This window comes from Cibotium barometz, chromosome 11 (assembly GCF_041138505.1).
Source record: "Cibotium barometz isolate CiBa-2024 chromosome 11, ASM4113850v1, whole genome shotgun sequence".
In the NCBI taxonomy this organism is placed as follows: domain Eukaryota; kingdom Viridiplantae; phylum Streptophyta; class Polypodiopsida; order Cyatheales; family Cibotiaceae; genus Cibotium; species Cibotium barometz.
Genome location: NC_141056.1, coordinates 60,305,475 through 60,326,868, shown reverse-complemented (window position 1 = coordinate 60,326,868; position 21,394 = coordinate 60,305,475). Strand labels below are relative to the sequence as shown.

The window sequence follows — 21,394 nt, the reverse complement described above, 5'->3', positions numbered from 1 at the left end:
CACATTTTCTAAAATTTTTACCTCTTGAACAAGATTAATCACCCTTACTGACAAAAACCAATCCATTAAGAGAAATTAGTCGAATTTAAAGATTTTATATGGTTTTGAAAAATTTGTTGAGGAATTAAGCTACTCCTAATGCTTGCTAATACTCTAATGCAAACAATTTCAACAAAAAAACACAGAAATTAAGCTAGAATTAATGATTTTAGTTCTATGTTTAACACTAAAGAGAGCTAACATTCACTAAAAAATGCATTATATTACATTGTTTGATGCAATGGATGCAAACTAAACCTAATACACTCTATGTGCAAGTCCTAAGAACATGAAAAAACCACATTAATAATAACAAAAATAATAAATTAAGCTAAAAATAAGACAAAAAGCATTCTTTACAAAAACAAAAAAGAGAGTTATTCTATAACAAATCATACATAAATCACCATCAAATCCACATCTCTCTCATGGAAAACCACTAATCAAAATAATGGGCAATGGTAATGCATAGATTAGAGGAAAAATGATGGAAAAAGCCAAGGGATGGCTCCCCGAGACAACAGCGCCAAAAATATTATGGCTCACCCTAACCCCTCTTGAAACACATCCAACAAGAGATTACCCGGTGAATCACAATTGTCGCGAGGATCTTTCCAATGGTCAAGCTTGTAATCCTTGAGGTCTCGAAGCTCTACAACCCTTTGGGAAGCATCTCCACAAGCATTCACACTGCCGCATTGCACTACGGGTACTTGTCCCTCCTCTCACCTCACTTCACTCACACACACACACTAGCATGAATTAAGGAGAGAGATTAGCAAGAGCAAGACTCAATTGCATAATGGAAGAGTATGTTGTATTATTACAGAAATTCACTTATATACATGGCCATAAGCTGTGGCCAGCCGGGCACTTTAGGCTCATAAGAGGCCTATGCGATTACAATGACTACTCTCATAATATATCTATGCAGTACATCACTTGGGACTTCATTCTACATGCTACCACATACTCTTCAAGCGAGAATTGCCATAAATATTGCATCACACCATTACGAGCGTCCGTCCAAGTTGTAGCTTTAGACACCATTGCTTCATATCTTGAATGTATGACCCTTTGGTGTATCTACTTTGACTCCTTCATGTAAGATAATGGTGGTAGCTCTAGGAATGGGTTAACAAAGAACCTCCTAGATCTAACCATTGCAAGAGTGAAAGCAGCACTTATAGAAAAAGAGAAGTGGATTCAAGGAAAGGCAGCCCAAGCTTTATCAAAGTGAGAAGAAAGCATTCTTCTCAAGAGGACCAAGATTAAGAACCAAGGATAAAGATGACATGCCACTAATATGGAAAGCTATGTCACATGGCAAAGGATTGATGGCATAAGAAACATGCTGAAACAACAAATATCATGATCTAGAATGAAGATAAAAGCGAGGCTTCCAAAGATGGAAGCAACCCATGTTGAGCATGAGAGGCATGGCTTCTCACCCCTGGTTGCAACCCCATCCTTCGGTGTGTAAAGTGTCAGGTCAAAGCTAACATTGTAGCCCACAGAGCAAGCTGAGACGAACCACTCTAGCATGACTAGGAGTGTAGGTCCAATGGAGCACATTAGGTGATAGACCCTCATCACATTAAGGAAGTGTTGAAATAACAATGTGTGAGGGTACAACATGAGTAGAGAAAGGGGAAGAGCATGCACATTAGAAAGGAAGAAGAAAGACTAAGGCCTAACTCAAGGTTGAATTGTATGGTTACTTGTAAAAGGTGAAGTCAACGGTCAAAAAGCTAGCATATGAAAAGTAAAAGGTGGTATATGGAGTGTGATCGTTTATTGACACATGTATGGTAAAAGGTTGCATGTATCTTGTGGATGCGGCCTCCTCGAGAGCAGTAAAATCATGTAATCCTTGGCTCATTTTAAGAGCTTGATCAATGAGATTGTGTCTTGATTAAGTATGGCATTGCTTAAGCATTCTATTAACTCTTAATTAGTTAAGCTTTCTAATCATGGAGCTTGTCACTTATTATGATCCACCGTAAATAACATGTATTTCAACTAGCCACTCAGGTGATTGTCACTCCATTGGAACAATCCTTGAAGGCATGTTCGAATCCACACTTGTACCATGTCTCCATGTGGAATGACATTAGGGTTTGTCACTCGATTCAAGGATGAGGTTGGGACACGAGGTGTGGGTTCTATGAGAACACTTGATAACACAGTGTGGATCCTTACAATGGAAACATTGCATCGATGGCATGCATGCCATATTGTTAAGATCTCTCGCTCTTTGTTCCACCACAGAGTCTATGGCTGGAGGTTACTCAAGATATCCATATAAATCATGTTGCTCATATGACTCATAGCTCTTCTACTCTGGTCCACTGGCATGTCACGGAGTCCTATTGTATTGGTGTAATTCTAGGAGGAATCGAGAGCTGGGTAATGGCATTGGTGAGTCTGTACATATCTCTTAGTATAGAGCTCTGATGAATGGGCACTTGATTATGCAGTTGTTGAGCAGCATTTGGTATGGGCAATAGAGGGCTGATGGTTGCTTTGGCACCAAGAGCAATGATGTGTTCCCTACCTCTTGGTTCGGATGGATGACTTCTACATCCTTGTCTTGTAGATTATCCACTAGGTCTATTGCTGTAGCACTTATTGAAGATATAGTGCCTAGACCTGTAGAGATGGTTCTGAAGCCTCTTGCTCTTAAGACCAATCATGAAGATCGATCGATGAGTGATAAATCATCCAATATTTTGTGGGTGTTGCATCTCGTACGGAGATACTTCATTTTAGCAATGTAATCACACATTGTTTCTCCCTCTTGGTTGTAGATCTGTGCAATGGGACTCCATATGGTTCCACAAGGTGAAAATCCCACTATGAAGGTGTGTCACGAGACCTCGTAAGCTGGTCTTTTCAAGTGGGTATAGTGACCTAAACCACTAGCTTGCTTTGCCTTTAAGACGAAGTTCGAATGAGCTTAGTAGGATCATCAATCTTTCACATGGCCCCACAAATTTGATTGAATTTCTCTAGATATTGAATGCATCTCCAATTCCATCAAATTTGGTCATCCTCCTTGAGATGTTGATTCGCTTATTATAGCCCAACTCTGGGCCTCTTTTGCTATATTGCACAACCCCCCTTCCTACTTCAAATGCCATCTTCATCATGTCTTTTGCATATTTACATGGCGATGGAACGTAAGGAGGTGGTTGCGTGAAACCCTCCATATCATGGTATAGAGTTGGGCTGCATGATTTTCCATGGCACTTGTCCTTTGTCGGCCTAGCTTTTGAGACTACAAGCTTACTACAACCGAGGACACGTTCTATGAATTCCCTTCTGGATCCCTTTGTGATGAAGTAGTCCCAAACACACTGGCTTGTTACCCCTCCCCGTGTTCCCTGTTACTTGTCCCAACGGAAAGAAGAACTAGAACTTGGTTATGTAATAAAGGTGTTTCTATAATGAGCTCCTACGACGAGAACCATTGATAGGTATACACATCACGAGCCAAGATCCCATACAAAACCCTTGTCCTCTCGAAAGGGGTGCCACAAAAGCTTCATGACCTCAACTTCCAAAAAATGGATAAAAGATAAATGTTAAGGAAAGCAAATATAAAAGTCGAAGAGGGCAGAAGAGTTGGAGTTGGAGTTGGAGTTGGAGTTGGAGTTGTCACATAGAGGAGCACACACTTGGGAACACCTTCAAACCCACACATCTCATGCACGACACCCGATCATCACTAAGGGCTTTATAATTCACAAGCACATCTTGCATGAGTTAACACTCACAATAGCTCACACATATACTAACACTCATCATCAACGACCAACAACCATTTAAGTACATCTTTGGATGGGGAGAGCATGGTGTGCAAAGCCAAGCTCCTTCCAGGTTCCACTTGCCTCTTCTTCGATTTTTACCGTCACAACAAAAACCTCACCACAGAAGTGCAACAAAGCAACAACAAAGTCCGATCCCTGGATGTGGTGCAGCCTTGGTGCAGAAATGCTTGATGCGAGGTCTCAACTAGCTTCCTACCTCAAGGACCAACCAACGTTCATCTCCAATTGGCCCGAAGCTAGTGGATTGATCTCTCACCACCGACTACAGTTTCGACCATCCATGCCTCTCCGAAAGCATCTCTTTGTTGCCCACATTACTCTCACATAGATGTTTATTCTAAAATAACTAAACTTTCCTAGCACACTTGTGTGAAACTAGTTCCCCTCCATCAAACAAAAGCTAATTCAGTCACCACTTCCGAGGCATGCTTATGCACTACAAACTCATTGAATAGAGAATAATGCAAGGTATTTGCAAATGATATTTCATATAAGGGACGGAATATTTTACACATCTTCACAAACTGTGGGGGAGAGCAGGTGTTCAGAGAACTCTCTGCTACTGTAATGCCACACATCAGTATGGCTTCCCTCATGAGGTCATCAGATCTGTTAAGGAGCATTAGAAACTCCTGTGCCAGCACATCACAGAGAAACCAACTATTACGCACGCTGAAGTCATACTGCAGCTTCACTCTGTTTCCTTTTGCTCTTCTTCTTTAGAACACGCTTCTCTCTTAGCACCTTCATCTTCTTATCCTTCCGATCCTTAAACAAATCCTCAAGACCACTGTCTTGCATTTTTTGTGAAGCAAGCCGTTTGGCTTTGAATACCTGCATATGAGCCAATTTGAACACTAGGAATATTACAGCTAAAACACAACTGGTTCATCAGATAGCATCCACAGATATCTCATTAGCAGTTCTCAGTAGCATTGCCCTCACCTTGGTGATCCCTTTCAGTGCATCGTCTTCCTCAACCTCATATTCCACTAGCTGCTTTCCAATCAGTGCCTCAATCTCATGTACAAGGTCCACGTCATACTGCAAGCAAGCAAGGATTCAGCTCAATTAACAGGACAGCCAAAACATCCTTTTTGTTCAATCGTCCACTTCATACTGCAAGCAAGCAAAGATTCAGCTCGATTAACAGGACAGCCAAAACATCCATTTTGGCTCAATCGTCCATGTCATACTTGTTAATCAGCAATCTCATAGTCATAAAACTAAGGGCTGTTACTTGAAAATGGTTGTTAAAGACCATGCAAAACATTTCAACAAAAATTTCAAAAAAAATAATCATGTCTCTAACCTGCGTAACTAAAGAGATACCCATTCCACCTCTGCCTGCACGTGCTGTACGACCTACACGATGAACATAATCACTAGTAAACCTGCACCCAAAAAAAACATTATTAAAAAAACCCATATTTTCTAGTCGCACAACATACACGTCAAAATGAGAATGTGTTGGAGAGTGCACAAGACGCGATTAACTAAACATACTAATGTCATAAAAATGCACATTTAAACAGTGACTAACGTGTACACACAACACAAAACGGGGTCCCAATAATGACTCGGACACCCCCCCCCCCCAAAAAAAAAAAAAAAACTTCCATACGCAGAGCACTTGTTCTTTTTTTTAAGAAATTGAAATGCAAGGTTGAAATCTGCAAATTACCGTTACCTCTCCATGTTCTCATGTGCTAACAAACTGGGAGCCTACACGTTATCTGTTATGCCCGCCGTCGGACACCACCGCTTGATTTCCATCTGCATTATGTCTGTTGTTATAGGTCGATGCCTCCCGGTGGCTATAACCCCTCACCTACATGATACATCTACCCTATATACAAATCCTAACCTACACTCACAGTACTCATCAACCACCTCCCATCTGTGAGATTCACAAAGGTCTACTAAAACATGATATCACACTCGTGTACATGTCCCCATGAAGCCATGGCACATGCACCTGAGGACTCATGCATGTGACAAGATGAATTTCCGTGATCAGGATGGAAGAGAGAATCTAAACTATGATAATGCCAAGAACAGTGGTTAAATAAAATTATACGCGACCACTGTATGTGCCAAGTTTAAACAGGTCATGAATGAAACCTGCCTACTGGATATCATTGCTGTTGCTATGAAGGTAAATTAATTTGTTCAAGATATTCACAAGGTTGTCACGTGCACCATTTATCCTAGGGTGCTACGTGGGCATTCTCCTTCATCTAGGACAGAGGATACCTTTCCTGATGGCCTTGAGCATGTTGTAAGCCCTAATCCAAGGGATCGGTTGCCAGGCAGTGGGTTTAGTCCAATCGTGCCCCTGACACAAGTCTAGGTAACCCTCTTTACAAAATGTAATGTTTGTACAGGCTAAACCAAACACTTATTAGACCCATGGTCGGGTGTCTAGGAAGGCTAGGTCAGGCGGCCTTGTTCGAGTCCTGGGCAAATGTGCCATGCCATGTGTGAAAACCATTAAGGTTAATGGTGACTAACAATGGTCAAAAGTGGGGCCATCGTGCTGTGACCAGCCCATGGCACCCGGGTGTGAAGTGACCAGCTCATGACACCCGGGTGGGGAGGGACCAAAAAGGGCCATGAGAGTGTTTGCCCATGGCACACCTTTTGATAGCACCTTTGCCTCCCCTTTGGTGCATATAAAGGAGCAGATCTAGGATGTTCTATCCATCTGGTTCACATGCCATAGCCATCAGCCTTGAGGACTCCATCTCTCAAGGAAGGAGAGCAAGAGTACCATCATTCAAGGGGCGACCAGGACAAAGGTGAAGGAGGCGACCATCTGAGGTATAATGCACATCATCCAGGTGCTGATTTGCAGCCAAATTCAGCATCTATGCAGGCTGAAGATTACCACACCATAAGGCAGCTCTTCTGGGCATGAATACACAGGAGAAGGGCGGCCACAAGAGCATCTCCAGAAGGCCAGTACACAGCAGATTACAGCAGCTTGTGGGCACCCAGATCAGGTCCCAAACAGGGGCAAACAGGCCATACAGTCAGTCCTCTACAGAGGGCAGCCAGGCCAGTAAAATGCACAGCCAAGGGGCGGTAAAGATCAGTCCAAATCAGGTCCATATCACCCGTCAAGTCTTAGTCAAGTCCAGTCCCCGTGTGACAGCACAGTAACTCAATCTTGTACTCATTCTCTTGCAAGCAATAAAGTAAATGCACCTATAAGGTGGGGGCCCTTGAGAGGGTGGATTGGGAGCCAATCTGGTGTTCGAGTGTTCATGGATTGAGATAATATTAGGGAAGGGACTGAACTAGAACTGGACCACATTACATAACTATCCAGATAGCTGATATTATGACAGAAGGCTCAAACAAGGAAAGTGCATGCATGCCGCAATGCAGACATTGCCCTAAAAGCCTCAATGCTTCTCACGCATTAATTACCCACAAAAATGTATCTAATGCCCTTAGTAATTGATTTCTTGAGACAGAAGGTAGCATATAGATCACCACTTTCAACCTTGGAATGTCATAGTTGATAACTAAATCAACAGTTGGGATATCCAAGCCTCGACTTGCAACATCTGTGGCAATTAAAACAGGAACCTGCCCAGATTTGAAGCGATTCAAAGAAGCCAGTCGCTGAGGTTGTGACTTCATAGAATGCAATGCTACAGTCTGGATTCCGAGTTCATCCAGCATTAAGCTCAAAAGATGGCAAGTCCTGCATTTCAACATAAGAAAGACAAGCATATGATATCAAATAGTGTGCACAATGAGACCCGAGGAGACAACTAAAACAGAAAAAGTTTCATACTAAGACAAGAAGAATATGAACACGGATAAACCAACACAGTAAAGATTTAACATCAAACATGATGACAGAATTAAGCAACAGACAATTGATTAATACATAATGCAAACAACATTGTCCAGACAATACAAAGATGGAAATAGACTTTGTGTATTTTTCAATGCTCTTCTCCTTCTTCTTGATCATCCATGCATGATTACAACTAGCGGTTTGCGGGCAGGTATGATCACATGATTATTGGAATTCTATTCCTAAACTACCCCTAAGTGAAACTGGCCTTCAGAAACTTGACGGGTAGTGAAACAAACACTCGCACACAAAACACTTCATCACCCATGGGGACCTGGAAAAGGAAACAAACAAGGGGAGCTAGAGTGTTCCTACAAATAGTAGTAGGACACCGATTGGCCCCAAAACGCAGTGGTGCCCCTTGCGGTATTTCTTTACATGTCTGCAAGTTTCGCCTAGATACGACTCCTACAGGCAGCTCATGGAGAGAAGCACCATGCCACACGATATTCGTCAAATTCCGCCACCCTCCCCTTTTTAACAAGGATGCGATTCCATTCACTTTCCAGAAAGCAAAGTTTATTGCAAAAAGCGCATACTTCAAAAATATTATTATTTTAAGCCTTCAAAGGTTATAAAACCTTATAAACTCAAAATCCCTTTTGTCCTCTTCACACTTGGGCTGGCTACACATATGAGTTTCCTTTTCATATCCAACTGATGCCTTTTCACACTGTCCATCCTGTGCCCGTGCCCACCTCCTTGTTGTCCAGAGGGAAAAACACAGGGTCGTAACATACAAGATTAAAGTGGTGGGTTATTTCCTAAGCTAGCACCTCGCCCACCTGGTGAGTAGTCCACCCCATGGGCAAAAGTCAAACCCACTTGATATTCAGATAAGTGAAATAAATCCAGATTTTGTAATCTCTTGATTGTGCAGATTTTCTTTGCAAACCCAATCCGGATCTATCAAATGACTACCTAAAATCTATATCTATAATATGGGCTAAGGAATGGACTTGTTTGTAAGAATTAAATGTATAAAGTAAATAATCTTTTTTTTAAATCTTCTATTCCGAATTTCCAAATTGTAGATTTTCTTCATTCTACTTAGCATCATCCGGACTGTCACTCTGACCATATAGTGAGATAGCGGCACCTCTTCTTTGTGAGCGAGTTTGAGTCGATGAAGAACCTCTTTGAGCTGTTGAAGGTCTTGATTTTGAAGAGCGATCTGGATTCTGATGATGATCCTCCAAAGCATGGTAAGATGGTTGCCTATCTAATGGCGGAACTTCCTTGCTAAAGTGAGCTACTATATTTTGAACTATAAGCTAATTAGCCAAAAGTGGCAACTACCTAGACCGCAAGGTTTCCACTCCTCCCAGAATGTAGGTGGCACACCTTTCCATCTCCCACTCTCAGACATGAACAGAGTTTTTCAATTGACTTGCCTTCTTTATTTTCCATCAGATTTGAATACTCTGCATGATGACTTTGAAGCCTTTGGATTTCTTCCTCATACTCATCAAGCTTTCTGACAGCATCCCGCAATTTTGTAGAAGCAATAACTTTTTCTCTCAATTTGCCAATCTTTACCAAGTCTCATACTCTTTGATCTTCAAGTTCAACATTCCTCTTCTCCACTTCTTGATTGGTTAACCTTAAGGCTTCAGCTTCATTTTTTAACTGCTCTGAGTTATGGTGAAAAGCTCAAGCTTGTTCTCTGAAAGATAATACATTCTCTTTGAAGTTTTTAAAGTTTTTATCCTGCTATGTGATGACTTTCTTAACTTTCTCTGTTGGATTATCGGAGCACTGGCCTATCATTGTGTCTGTGGTATCCTCAGTTCCTCCAAGTAACTGGGGATTCGGACGGATCCACCTGCTCCAGATTGATCATCCGCCTTGTTGTGCTTGAGCTCATCTAGGCGGCATGCAAGATTGATAATGTATTGGAATTCTTTTATGTAGCCATCGTAGAGACTTTCCGTCAATTCCCAGATTCTTGCTTCATAAGTACCCACATCATTCATAGACATTTCATTAATTTCCAAGTCTTTATTAGAAACTAGTGCATTAATATGGCTCTACAAAACTTGAAGATTGGCTCTATCTACTTGTCTACCTTTTCATGCTGATCCATGGAAAATATATGTTGAGCTAACAAATGTTGGCTTTTGAGCTCTGAATCCATGTATTTTCGTTGAAGCTTAGTTATCTGTTCCTGCATCTTGGCTTTATCCTAATTAGCCTGACTTATTCCCATGCCGAGAGTTTGAACAATCCTCTTTAAGTGCACAAGTTGTTACATGGCTGAGGCCTTTGGTCAACCCCAAAGGGGGTGACCCTTGGCCTTTTACATTACTTCTATGATGGGTGAATGACTGAATGACTTGATTAAATGATTAATGAATGAATGCCTTATATATATGTTTGGGATGCAGTCGGCCAGCCACCAAGAGCTGTCGGCCTGCTGTGGACATGAACCCTGAGAAAATACTAATTTTGATGCCCACTCCATAGAACCTGGCTGCCTGCTGCCAACCGACAGGGTCTTATGCTCTCCCATGATGATGCTGCTAGTGTTGATGATGATAATGCTGATGCTGATGATCTGAGGCTGATGCTGATGCTGATGATGCTACTGATGTCTTAACCAGGGATTACGACTGTTCATGCACAGGATTAGCCATGGCATGGGCGTGCACGTGACACAAGTTCTGACTCCCAAGATCTGCACCTTCTGCTGAAGTGCAGAGAGCCCTGTTAACTTTGCTTCAGTCTTTTGTAGCTCAGATATAGATAAATTTACCTCATTCGATGGTAAACAAAAAAGGAAAGTAAGCTATGAAAATTGCTCGCTGAAGCTCGCGCTCCCCCCCCTGCTCGCGCTACTGCACACCTCCTCCCTCTTCCGCCTTCGCGTCTGCTCACCCCTCCCTCCCCCCCGCCTGCATTCGCACTCGCCCCCCCTCCGCCTGGCTGTCCTGCGCGCCCAGCGCTGCAGCGCCCGCCGCCCCCTGCTCCTCCTCCTCTCCTTCGCGCCCTCCCATCTTCCTTCAGCGCCCCGCCCCCCCTTTTTCGCCGCCGTTGCCTCATCTTCCCCCCCCACCCCCTGTTTCGCGTTGTTTCCGCCTCCCCCCTAGGGCCCTTTTTTTGTCTTTGCCGCCTTACCTTCCCCCCCTTTTTTTTCTGATTTCTCCGTCCCTTGGGGTCTTCCCTTTTTTTTCTCTCTTTTTTGCCTTCCCCCTCCGCCCTTGTGTGCAGCTCGGCTCTTGCAGGACTCTCCGCTTTCGCTCCGCCTTCGACTTAGCTTCAGACTCTGATGGAGGCTCCTCCCGCCCCACCTCAGAGGGACTCTCCCGCAGCCCCCTCGCCCGCCCCTGAGGATACCCCCATCAGGCTTTCTCTTTCGCCAGAAGAGGAAGCGAGCCTCACCGCAGAGGTGGAATGCCTCCAGGCACATTCCACCATCTGCCGTATAGTCGGCACTCGCCCCAGCAGAGGGGAGATCCGGGATCTTCTCCAAGCCCGCCTTCTTGCAGATGTGGGCAAGATCCTGGACGTTCAGCTACTGGGCCGTGGTCACTACCAGATCGAGTTCGAGACTGCCCAAAGCATGGCCAAGGTCCTAGCCATGAGTCCCCTAGACATCAGGGGTGCTCGGGCATTCTTCAGACCTTGGCAGCATGCTTTGACCCAGCAGCGGCCGAGCAGGGAGAGCGCCTCTTCCATGTTACAGTTTGCTTCCCTGGACTCCGCCGTGAGTACTTGCCGCTCCTTTCTAGGCTGGGAGCATTGGTGGGTTCGGTGCTAGAGACTGGCCCCACAGCAGCTTCAGTGGGGGCCAGAGCAGCTGGGCTACCTTTGGTCAGAGTTTTGGTTCCGAACATCTCCTCCCTTCCGAAGGTCATTCAGCTACCGAGGATTGGGGGGGGATGGATTGATCAGAGAGTGGAGTTCTCGGGGCTCCCGAACCAGTGCTTTATTTGCACGCATGTCGGCCATCTGGCCAAGGCCTGTCCTCGCAGGAGAGTCCGACCCTCACCGCAGCAGCAGGCCCCTGATGGCCCGCCCACAGATGCGGCTCGGCAGGCAGCCTCCGGGACACCTGCTCAGGCCACAGAGACCTCGGAGTTGCAGCCTGGACAGGGGCGCCGTCGAGGGAGGCAGCCACAGCAGCACGCCCGCACGCCCAGAGACCGATGCAGCAGCAACCTCAGTCTCAGCACCACTGGGTTCCCGTGAGGAACAGCTTCGCTCCCCTACAGGAGGAGACCCCTGCGACGACTGGAGGTGACAGTTGTGATAGGCCGACTATGGGAGTTGGCTCATTTTTTCTTGGATCCCGGGAGTGTGGATGCCTCAGGGATTCGCCATTTGGTCGTTCGCATAGTGGTCGTCTTAGCACGCAGCCTTGGATATGTATGCATACATGAGGTTGCTCTGTCTGAGCGAGAGGCAGTCGCCATGGGACACACCCACTGGCGCCTGATCCGTGATTCTTGCAGCACGCCGGGTGGGCAGATTCGTAGCCGCTCGGATGGGGACTATTCTCCATCCAAGCCGCTTGCGAAGGCCCGTCGTACGGCTGAGACAGCATCCACCTCAGCAGGTCATCCATGAGGATCATCTCATGGAATGTACAGGGCCTTGGCGAAGCACATTACATACGCTATCGTGGTTGCTTGAGGCAGGAGCTGCAAAGATGCCTGGTTGGTGGCAGTATAGATATCTTGATGATGCAGGAGCACCACTTGGGTGAGAGCAGGATCCGGAGATATGGTTCGGTGATGCCTGGTAGATGGGACACCTTTTGGTCTGCAAGGTTCGGCCCTTTGGGTGGATAGGGAGGAGTATGCATGGTCATTGCAGATGTATGGCAGCAGGCCATTGTGGATCGAGGGATCATTGTGCCTGGTAGAGCACAATATGTCATTCTGAGGATGCATGATGAGCTCTTGGGCATGCTTAACGTCTATGCGCCCAACCATGCTAGTGCCAGAGCAGAGTTCTGGACCTAGGTTACGGATGCATTGCCAGAGGCCGCACATTGGTGTGTCGAGGGAGACTTCAACATGCTTGAGGACCCGGCCGATAGGGTGGGAGGCAGTCATGTTACAGTGCACGGCACGGAGCTTGCAGCTTGGGAGCGATTTTGCATGTCATTGAGGATCACTGATGCATGGCAGCATGGGGCCTTCTCCCGCTCTCAGGACAGTCTTAGTTTCTCTCGATCGGATCGCCGGCAGGGAGGGACTAATCTATCACGGATTGATTGCTTTTATGTGGGCGACTGGTTAGTGGAGCGAGGGGGCTCCGTTGGCATTCTCGCTGGCAACTCATTTTCAGACCATGCGCCAGTTATTTTGACACTTGAGGAGAGGACACGGGAGCCCAGCCTGCAGTTAAGGTTCCCAAAGAGGGTACTTACGGATCCTAGTCTCGCTAAGGACATTGAGAGGATCTGGCATGATAGTCACTGTTCTGACCAGGACGCAGGCCAGTGTGCCCAGGGACTTATCGAGCTTAGCTCTTTTCTTCACGCAGCAGCTTTAACACGGTTGAGAGAGACTCGCGAGCGGGAGCATTGGCTGAGACGCAGCCTTGCTTCGCTCCAGCGCCTTCAGGAGCAGCAGCCTGCGTGTGAGTGGGTGGCGTCCCAGCTGAGCCAGGCACGCTAGGAGGTTAGAGAGGCAGAGGAGCAAAGACATGAGTTTTACTATCGCCGCCAGGCCTCTCAATGGACGCAGCTTGGTGATAGAGTGACTGGGGAGTTTTTTGAGATCACTGGACCCCGCCATGCTCGAGCAGGAGTCCGGCAGCTTGGGAGGCCGGACGGATCGGTAGCTACTTAGCCCGGGGAGATCAGAGCCATTGCCACTGGGTTCTATAGAGACCTACTTTCAGCGGAGCCAGCCACTGAGGCTCGGGATGCTTGCAGACAGACTGTGTGGACCCATGTGTAGAGGAGGGTCACATATCGTATGCGTACAGTTCTGGGTGAGCCTCTTTCAGAGGTTGAGCTTGCTGAGGCCTTGAGGGTCCTGCCGCGCCATAGTTGCCCAGGGGAGGACGGATCGACGCCTGCCTTTTTTATGCGCTATTGGGACCTTTTGGGGCCAGGCCTCCGCAGGGGCTTTCAGTATGTTTTGGACACTGGGGTGATGCCACAGAGCTTTTCAGAGGGCTTGATCTTTCTTATCCCCAAGAGAGAGTATCAGATGGAGACCTATTACGAATCAATTGAGCAGGTACAGGTCCTAATGACTCAGATTTGAGCACAATTGGCAACAATTGGGTGACATTGGTCACATTCCAGGTCAATTGGCAGGAAATTGGATGTTAACATTTTGGGGCTTTTGATGTAATTGTGCCATTGGGCATTCATACATGCTGTATGATGTGAGCAATCTCACATTCGGGGCTAAATTGCAAGAAATTGGAATGCAAATCAAAGGGCTTTTGTGCCAATTGGGTTGATTTGCATGCAGGCACTGGCAATTGATGCTTTGGGCAATGTGTTGATGCCTATCAAGCACTCAATGTGCCAGTAAATCAAGGGGCTTTTATGTATTGGATGTATATGTGGCCAGGGGGAAGACTCTGGATGCCTTCATGTGCATTAATGTACCATTCATGATCAGAAATTGATCTTGAATCAAGGGGCTTTTCAAGATTTTGTGCTTGTTGAGCTTGGCAAAGCAGCAGGGAAGACTTTTATGCCTTGAACCCTCAGTAATCCACTTGCAGTCAAGGGCCTTTTGCCCAATTTCTGTTCGGGACTGTTGTATGCAGTGGTGAGGACTGTCAAGGTCTGATTTTCACTCATTTGGACAGCCAGGAGAGCATTTATTGCTACTGTACTTGCTGGTACAGATTTGGTACAACTTTGTACAAGTTTTGGCATGGCTGTACATTGATTTGAGTGAGGAAAAGGCTCATTTTCAGCTGCTGTACTTGCCGGTACAGATTTGGTACATCATTGGTGAGCACTTCGTACTGTTGTACAGTATTTTGGAAGGGGAACAGAGCACATCTAAGGTGCTGTCATAAATCTGCAGCAACCAGATTTTGGTGATTTTATCACATTCAGTGGGGGGAGAGTTGCATTCGTGCTTCCGCAGTGGGAGATAAACTTTGGGAGAACAACTGTGAGCATTTTGGGTGCTTTAGTGCAGTGTTTGCACATCTTGCAAGGAGTCAGGCATTGACTGTGTCAAAGGTTGCATATTGCTATGGCAACCACAGGTGAGAGCTCTTCATTGCTTCACATCAAGAAGCTTGAAGGCTCACATAATTATGACATTTGGCAAACCCAGTGCTATAATGTGGTGCTCCAGAAGAAGCAGCACAAGCCCATCAAAGAAAGGGGTGTAATGCCCGCTTCTCTTACTGCTGAAGAATGGGAAGATATGGATGAGCTGGCAAGATCCACCATCATGTTGTCTGTGTCAGACTCTTTACTTTTCAGCATACGTGAAGAGAAGACAGCTTGGGGAACGTGGCAAAGATTGCAGGGCTTGTATGCCCAGCAAAGTGCCTCAAGCAAAGTGTATTGGTTGAAGAAACTCATAGGTCTTCAAATGAAGGAAGGGACGTCTATGACAGCCCATCTAAATGAGTTTAATGGTGTTGTCAGCCAGGTCATCAATCAAAAGTTGGCAATGGACGATGAGTTCAAAGCCACCTTTCTCTTATGCACTTTGCCAGAGAGTTGGGACACATTCAGGACAGCCACTAGCAATTCAAATGCTATGCTATCATATGCAGATGTGGAGGGTGCTCTCCTTCAAGAGGAGATGAACAGGAAGAACAACTCTGTTGGAAAGTCCAATGCAATGAATGCACGTGGGAGATCCCAGCAAAGGGGTAAAAGCCAAGAACGGGGAAGGAGCAAGTCCCGCTCCAAAAAGGACTTGGAATGTCATTATTGTGGCAAGAAGGGACATTTCAAAAAGCAATGCTACAAATGGAAGAATGATCAAAAGGAAAAGGGCAAAGGAAAAGACAAAGACAAAGATGAAGCCAAAGATGCAAAGCCAAAGGGCAAAAGTGGAGTCAAGATTGAAGAAGTCAATGTGTCACATGCAGGTGACAATGAGGATGAAGTCCTATTCATGTCTTCACTTGATGCCCATTTACTCCATGCAGGAGATGGTCATGGTATGTACTCATGGATCATTGATTCAGGTGCCTCCTTTCATGTCACAGGTTGCAGATATTCCGTATGCTTCAGCTTGTGGCAGTCTCATGTATGCCATGGTTGCTACCAGGCCGGACATTGCATTTGCAGTGGGAGTGGTTACTAGATACATAGCAAACCCTGGTAAGAAGCATTGGGAAGCAGTGAAAGGTGTCATGAGATACCTGAAGGGCACAGAGGATATGTGCATCTGCTTTGGCAAACAGGATGCATTAGTGCATGGTTACACAGATTCGGATTATGCCGGTCATCCAGATAACCGGAAGTCTACTACCGGTTATGTGTTTACATTCACAGGAGGTGCTGTGTCATGGATATCCAGGATGCAGAAGTGCACTGCCTTATCTACTACAGAGGCCGAGTATATTGCAGCCACAAAGGCTTGCAAGGAGGCATTATGGCTATCTCGGTTAGTGGTTGATTTGGGGTATACAGGGGATATTCCATTGTTGCATTGTGACAGTCAGAGTGCCATCCACTTGGCAAAGAACCCTGTCTTTCATGCAAAGACGAAGCATGTGGATGTGAAGTATCACTTCATCAGAGAGGTGATAGAGAACAAGCAGATTCAGCTTGTCAAGATTCAGACGGATGCCACCGGCTGATCTGTTGACAAAAGTTTGCCTCCAGAGCGGTTTGCTCATTGCAGACACTTGATGGGCATTGGATGAGGCCAGTTTCAGCCTTGATATGGCCTTGTATATTATCATGTCCATGCTGATTTTTCTTTTCCTTCATTTAAGGGCACTTTGCCTTTCAGTGGGAGGTTGTTGGGGTAAAGACATTATGCCCACCCTTGTAGTGTGTACAAGTGTCACCAATTGGCCGACCATTTGGTCCATCTCTAGTTTTTGCGTCTCGTTCACTTGAGGCCAGGCCGGTGTCTCATGTGAAGAGGCCAGTATTTTGCTGACATGGACGGGAGCCAGACTGGTGCCACCCGTGTGTTAGCAGGATGGTGTTGTATGGACGGGAGCCAGACCAGTGCCACCCATGTATGACCTGGACTGTGTTCGACCCATGGGATTGTCACGCCATGGAAGAGCCAATATTCGTGCCGTGTTTTGCCTATGGGACTGTCATACCATAGGGAGACTCGTGCCTGGAACTGTGTCTTACCTATGGGACTGTCACTCCTTAGGAAGACCAGGTTTTTATGTTTTTACGTCGTGCCAGTTTTGTGCCGACAGATATTTTGTACTTGTTCCATGAACGGGAGATATGTCCATGTTACTATTTGCACATGCACACATATTTTGCATGTTTGAAACTGCTTTCGCATGACATGTATTTGTGTGTTTGCCTGTTTGACGTGTTACTTACTGAGCAGGGACGCCTGCCAGTGAGTCGTGAAGTCTGCTCTGTATTCTGACGAGTTTTGGTGCATGTGAACAGGTGGTAAGTATGGTGCACATGTTGTTTTTATTATTTTATTTCTAACCTTTAGTTTTATAAGGTTAAGTGTTCACATTCACTTAAATGTGGGCACCCACTTAGGGGCCAAGGTGGGCAGCCCCACTTAAGTGAGTGTGCGGGTGGGCATGGTCACCTACCCACACTAATCACCCACATGCAAACGTGGAAATCACCAAAGTGTAACACCACTTCAATTTTATACCTTCCCTATCAAGCGTGGGGATGAACCGCTTTCGGCCTCTTTCGTAAAAACAAAGACGGCGACCATCTCTTGCGTGAGCTCTCTTGCAGGCGGCTGTCACCTCCACAAGGCTGCACTGCTGCGCTGCCTCCACTCCTGCAGGCGACTGCTTCACCTCCCATACAGGCGTGTGTGTGTGCTCTTTCTCTTCATAGCAGGCTGCGCTTGCTTTTCCCACGCGGCTGGCTGCTCTACGACTGCACATGCTACAGGCTGCCCACCATCTATTGGCAGCCTCACCTGTATGCTGTCCAGGCTGCGCTTCTGGACCATCTGTGGCGACTGTACCCTCTACCGGTTCCCCTTCTCAGCAGGCTGCGTGGGCTCTCCTGCAGGCGGCTGCTTCACCTCCTATACAGGCGACTGCACCTATTCGCCTGCAGCTTCTACTCCCCACAGGCGGCTGCAGCAAGTATCCCTCTTCTCCATATAAGGTGGCTGCACTTGCTCTCCAGCAGGCTGCCCTTTTACTCTTGCAGGCAACTGTGGGTGTACTCTCTCTTCATAACAGGCTGCTCCTCCACACCATCTTCTTCCCACGCTGCAGTCGGGTATCCTCTCCCTTGCAAGTGGGTACTCCTCCTCTCACAACAGGCGGCTGTGGACTTTTGCGGTGGTGGCACATCTTCTCCACTGGCGTTCTACAAGGAGACTTCGCATCTCCTGGGTGGCTTCATCTTCTACACAAACACCGCGAGTATTGGTTTTCTATCAGCCATCCACAAGTAAGTGAATTTCAGATTTAAGTAAAGTATTTTGTGTTTAAATCTGATAAGGGATTCCCGACTCCCTCTACGGCCACACCCGTTCGGTGCTGGGTTGTCCAAGCTCTATTGGAGAACCTCGGTCCAAAGGTGCTGAGATCGGGAGAGCCAGGCGTTAGTACGAGAGCGCCTGTTTGTGCGTGGTCTCGGAACACCAGTGAGGCGCTCTCCGCGGAGTCCAGTGAAAGCACAGGACCGTAGAGATTGGACCACGCTAGTGGTCGTTCTGCTTCGAGCTTCTACATCGAAATTCGACTTGGAGCCTATTTGTTTGGTACTGTTTTCATATGTACATGGACATCATCTGGTTCTTGGAACCCATGGAGCATTGTATTCATCAAATACTCCCAATAAATATATCATATATTGAGGGGGGGGTCGGCCTGTTCCGGCCCCAGTGCTGGTGTCCATCTTTCCATTTCATTTCATTTAAATTTCAAGTTGTATTAAGTTGTCCATTTCAAATTTGTGGTTTTAAAGTTGTGCTATTAAGCGTGTGGGTGTCCAACGGAGTCCTTCCCACTTGACGGGATCGGTTTCATTGGTATCAGAGCACGGTTATTTCCCTCTTCCTAGTGGGGAAACGAACCTGTGTACTGGACATCCCGCTTTTAGCAAACTTAAAACACAATGGCCAACCAAGGTAACCCTTTGGAAGTGCCAAATTCGAGGGGTCCATCTAGTGCCTCTCGTGGGTCTGATGCCCTGCGAGGTAGACACAAGCCCCTTGAAAGGGTTAATGATAGTGAATCAAAGGGTCAACTGTCTCCAGGAAAGACAGTTATGCTTGAATAAGAGCCTGATGCTATGAGGGCTGAAATGGAACATATGAGAAAAATTTTGCTTTCTGAGTTGTCTCATGGAGAGACATTACTATATGCAGGTAAGTCACATGCATCTGAGTTTCGAGTTCGTGGAGCACATGCCACCGTGCCCCATGAAACTTCTATGACGGCCCATGGAGCCCATGCAGATAGGGCTACCCCGTTGGATAAGGGGAAAAGAAAAAGAGAAGACCATGAGCCTCATACCAGGAAGCTCAAGGAATTCAAAGCAGGTGACAAATCTGTCAAATTTGATGCTTTTCATGGTGAACATGATGCTTCTAAGGTGTTAGCATTTGTGGCACAGTTCGACATTGCTTTTAGCGATGAGGATTTCACATAAAAGTCAAAGGTGCGCCATGCTAGCATGTTCTTGAAAGGGACTGCTGCTCATTGGTGGATCACTGAAAAGATCACCAAGGATCCCATCTCCACTTGGAAGGAATTCAAGGATAGATTTTATGCTCAGTTCTTGCCACCCAATGCACAGCAAACTCTCACTCAAAAGTGGGACAGGCTGGGGCAAAGAGATAATGAAAGTGTGCAACAGTATGTTAACAAATTCTGGAAAGTGTTGCTGAAAGTGACTCCCTTCATGCAAATCACTGAGGATGAAAGAAAGAGGAAGTTTCGTTCTGGACTGCAACCAGCATATCGTTCGGGCATAGAATTGCACCCGAAACATACTTTGCAACAACTCACAGCTTCTGCTCTTGCTACGGAGCAATTGGTGCTCAAGATTAAGCAGGATCAAGGAGGTTCCAAGGGAAAAGACAAGGCTGTCCCAAATCAGCAAAAGGTGGGACAGCCACCTAAAAAGAACTTCCGGGAGCCCTATAAGGGTGGTAAAGCTGAAAATAACACATCTAAAGAACAGGGCCCAAGGAAGAACAAATTCGGCTTAACCCCGGAGCAAAGAGAGCAATATGCCAAGGATGGAAAATGCTTTTCTTGTGGTAGCAAAGACCACATGTTCCGACAATGCCCAAATCGCAAATCAAAGCACGAGGATAAGCACACCAAAGCTAATGTACATGCAGTTCCTGATGTGCAAGGAAATACAGGTCATGATGCAAAAGAGCGAATGGTTTGCAAGGCTTGGGGGCAAATCAAGGATCAGTCCGCATTCTTCATGTTTGATGACTGTGCAACTGACAATTTCATCTCTATGCAAATGGCAGCTGCATTGGGTATTGAGGTTGAAAACATGGGACCTCAGATTGAAGCCGAAGCTGCATTTATTGGTAAAGAGGTGCAGGTTGCCCCTTTGATAGGGAAGTTGCGCATCCATATCCAGGGCTACCTTGATAATGAGCATTTCCTAGTTGCTCCACTGAATGGATGTGATGTATTGTTGGGCAAGCCGTGGCACCATAGGCTTGAGCCCCGCACAGACTACAAGTCTAATATGATTTCTTTTATGCATAAAGGCCGCATGCATTTTATTGATGCTGGCAAAGAAGGAGATTCCATCCCACTTGTATCACACATCCAAATCAATAAAGCAATGAAAAAGAGTCTTTCAGCGTACTTGGTTTTTGTTGGTGATAGTCTTGTGCCAAATCATCAAAATGTGGATGCTATGTCTAATGATAGGCTGAATTTTCTTAATGCATTCAACGACTGTTTTGCTGACTCGTTGCCAGGTGAATTACCTCCCCAAAGGCCCGAAGACCATCGCATAGATCTTGTGCCAGGTAGTTCTCCACCTAACAAACCCGCACACCGAGTGAGTGCTGCACAACAAGAAGAAATAATGAAGCAGGTAAACGAGCTTTTAGAGAAAGGTTTGGTTCAGCCCAGTTCCTCACCTTACTGCTCTCCTGTGCTTCTTGTCCAAAAGAAGGACGGATCATTCCGTATGTGTGTGGACTATAGAGCTTTGAACAAGTTACCATCAAGAACAGATTTCCTATTCCACGTATTGATGATATCTTGGATAAGCTTGATGGCTCAGCTTGCTTTAGCAGACTTGATTTGAAGAGTGGTTATCACCAGATACGCGTGGTGCCACAAGATGTCCATAAGACTGCATTCAGGACAGCCTTCGGATTATATGAATTCTTGGTAATGCCTTTTTGTCTCACCAATGCTCCTGCTACTTTTAATCGTATGATGGATAGGATATTCCGACCCCATCGCAAGTTTACAGGAGTCTTCTTTGATGATATCTTGGTTTTCTCATTTAGCAAGCAAGCTCACTTCTTGCCTGTCAAGAAAACCATCAAAGCTGATCATATGGTAAAGCTTTTTC

At 46.0% G+C, this 21,394-nt stretch overlaps 1 protein-coding gene across 1 annotated transcript in view; it reads right to left on the bottom strand.

Moving 5' to 3' along the window:
- Window positions 1–4,344: 4,344 nt before the first annotated feature.
- RH36 (RNA helicase 36) overlaps window positions 4,345–21,394 on the bottom strand; it is a 74,753-nt gene continuing 57,703 nt past the window's right edge. Inside the window, exons 3-6 of the mRNA XM_086805564.1 lie at window positions 7,384–7,587; window positions 5,185–5,266; window positions 4,818–4,916; window positions 4,345–4,706 (exon numbers count right to left, since the gene is read on the bottom strand). Of these exons, the coding sequence (XP_086661690.1) occupies window positions 4,551–4,706; window positions 4,818–4,916; window positions 5,185–5,266; window positions 7,384–7,587 (541 nt within the window). The 3' untranslated portion in view covers window positions 4,345–4,550. The remainder of the gene's footprint in view (window positions 4,707–4,817; window positions 4,917–5,184; window positions 5,267–7,383; window positions 7,588–21,394) is intronic.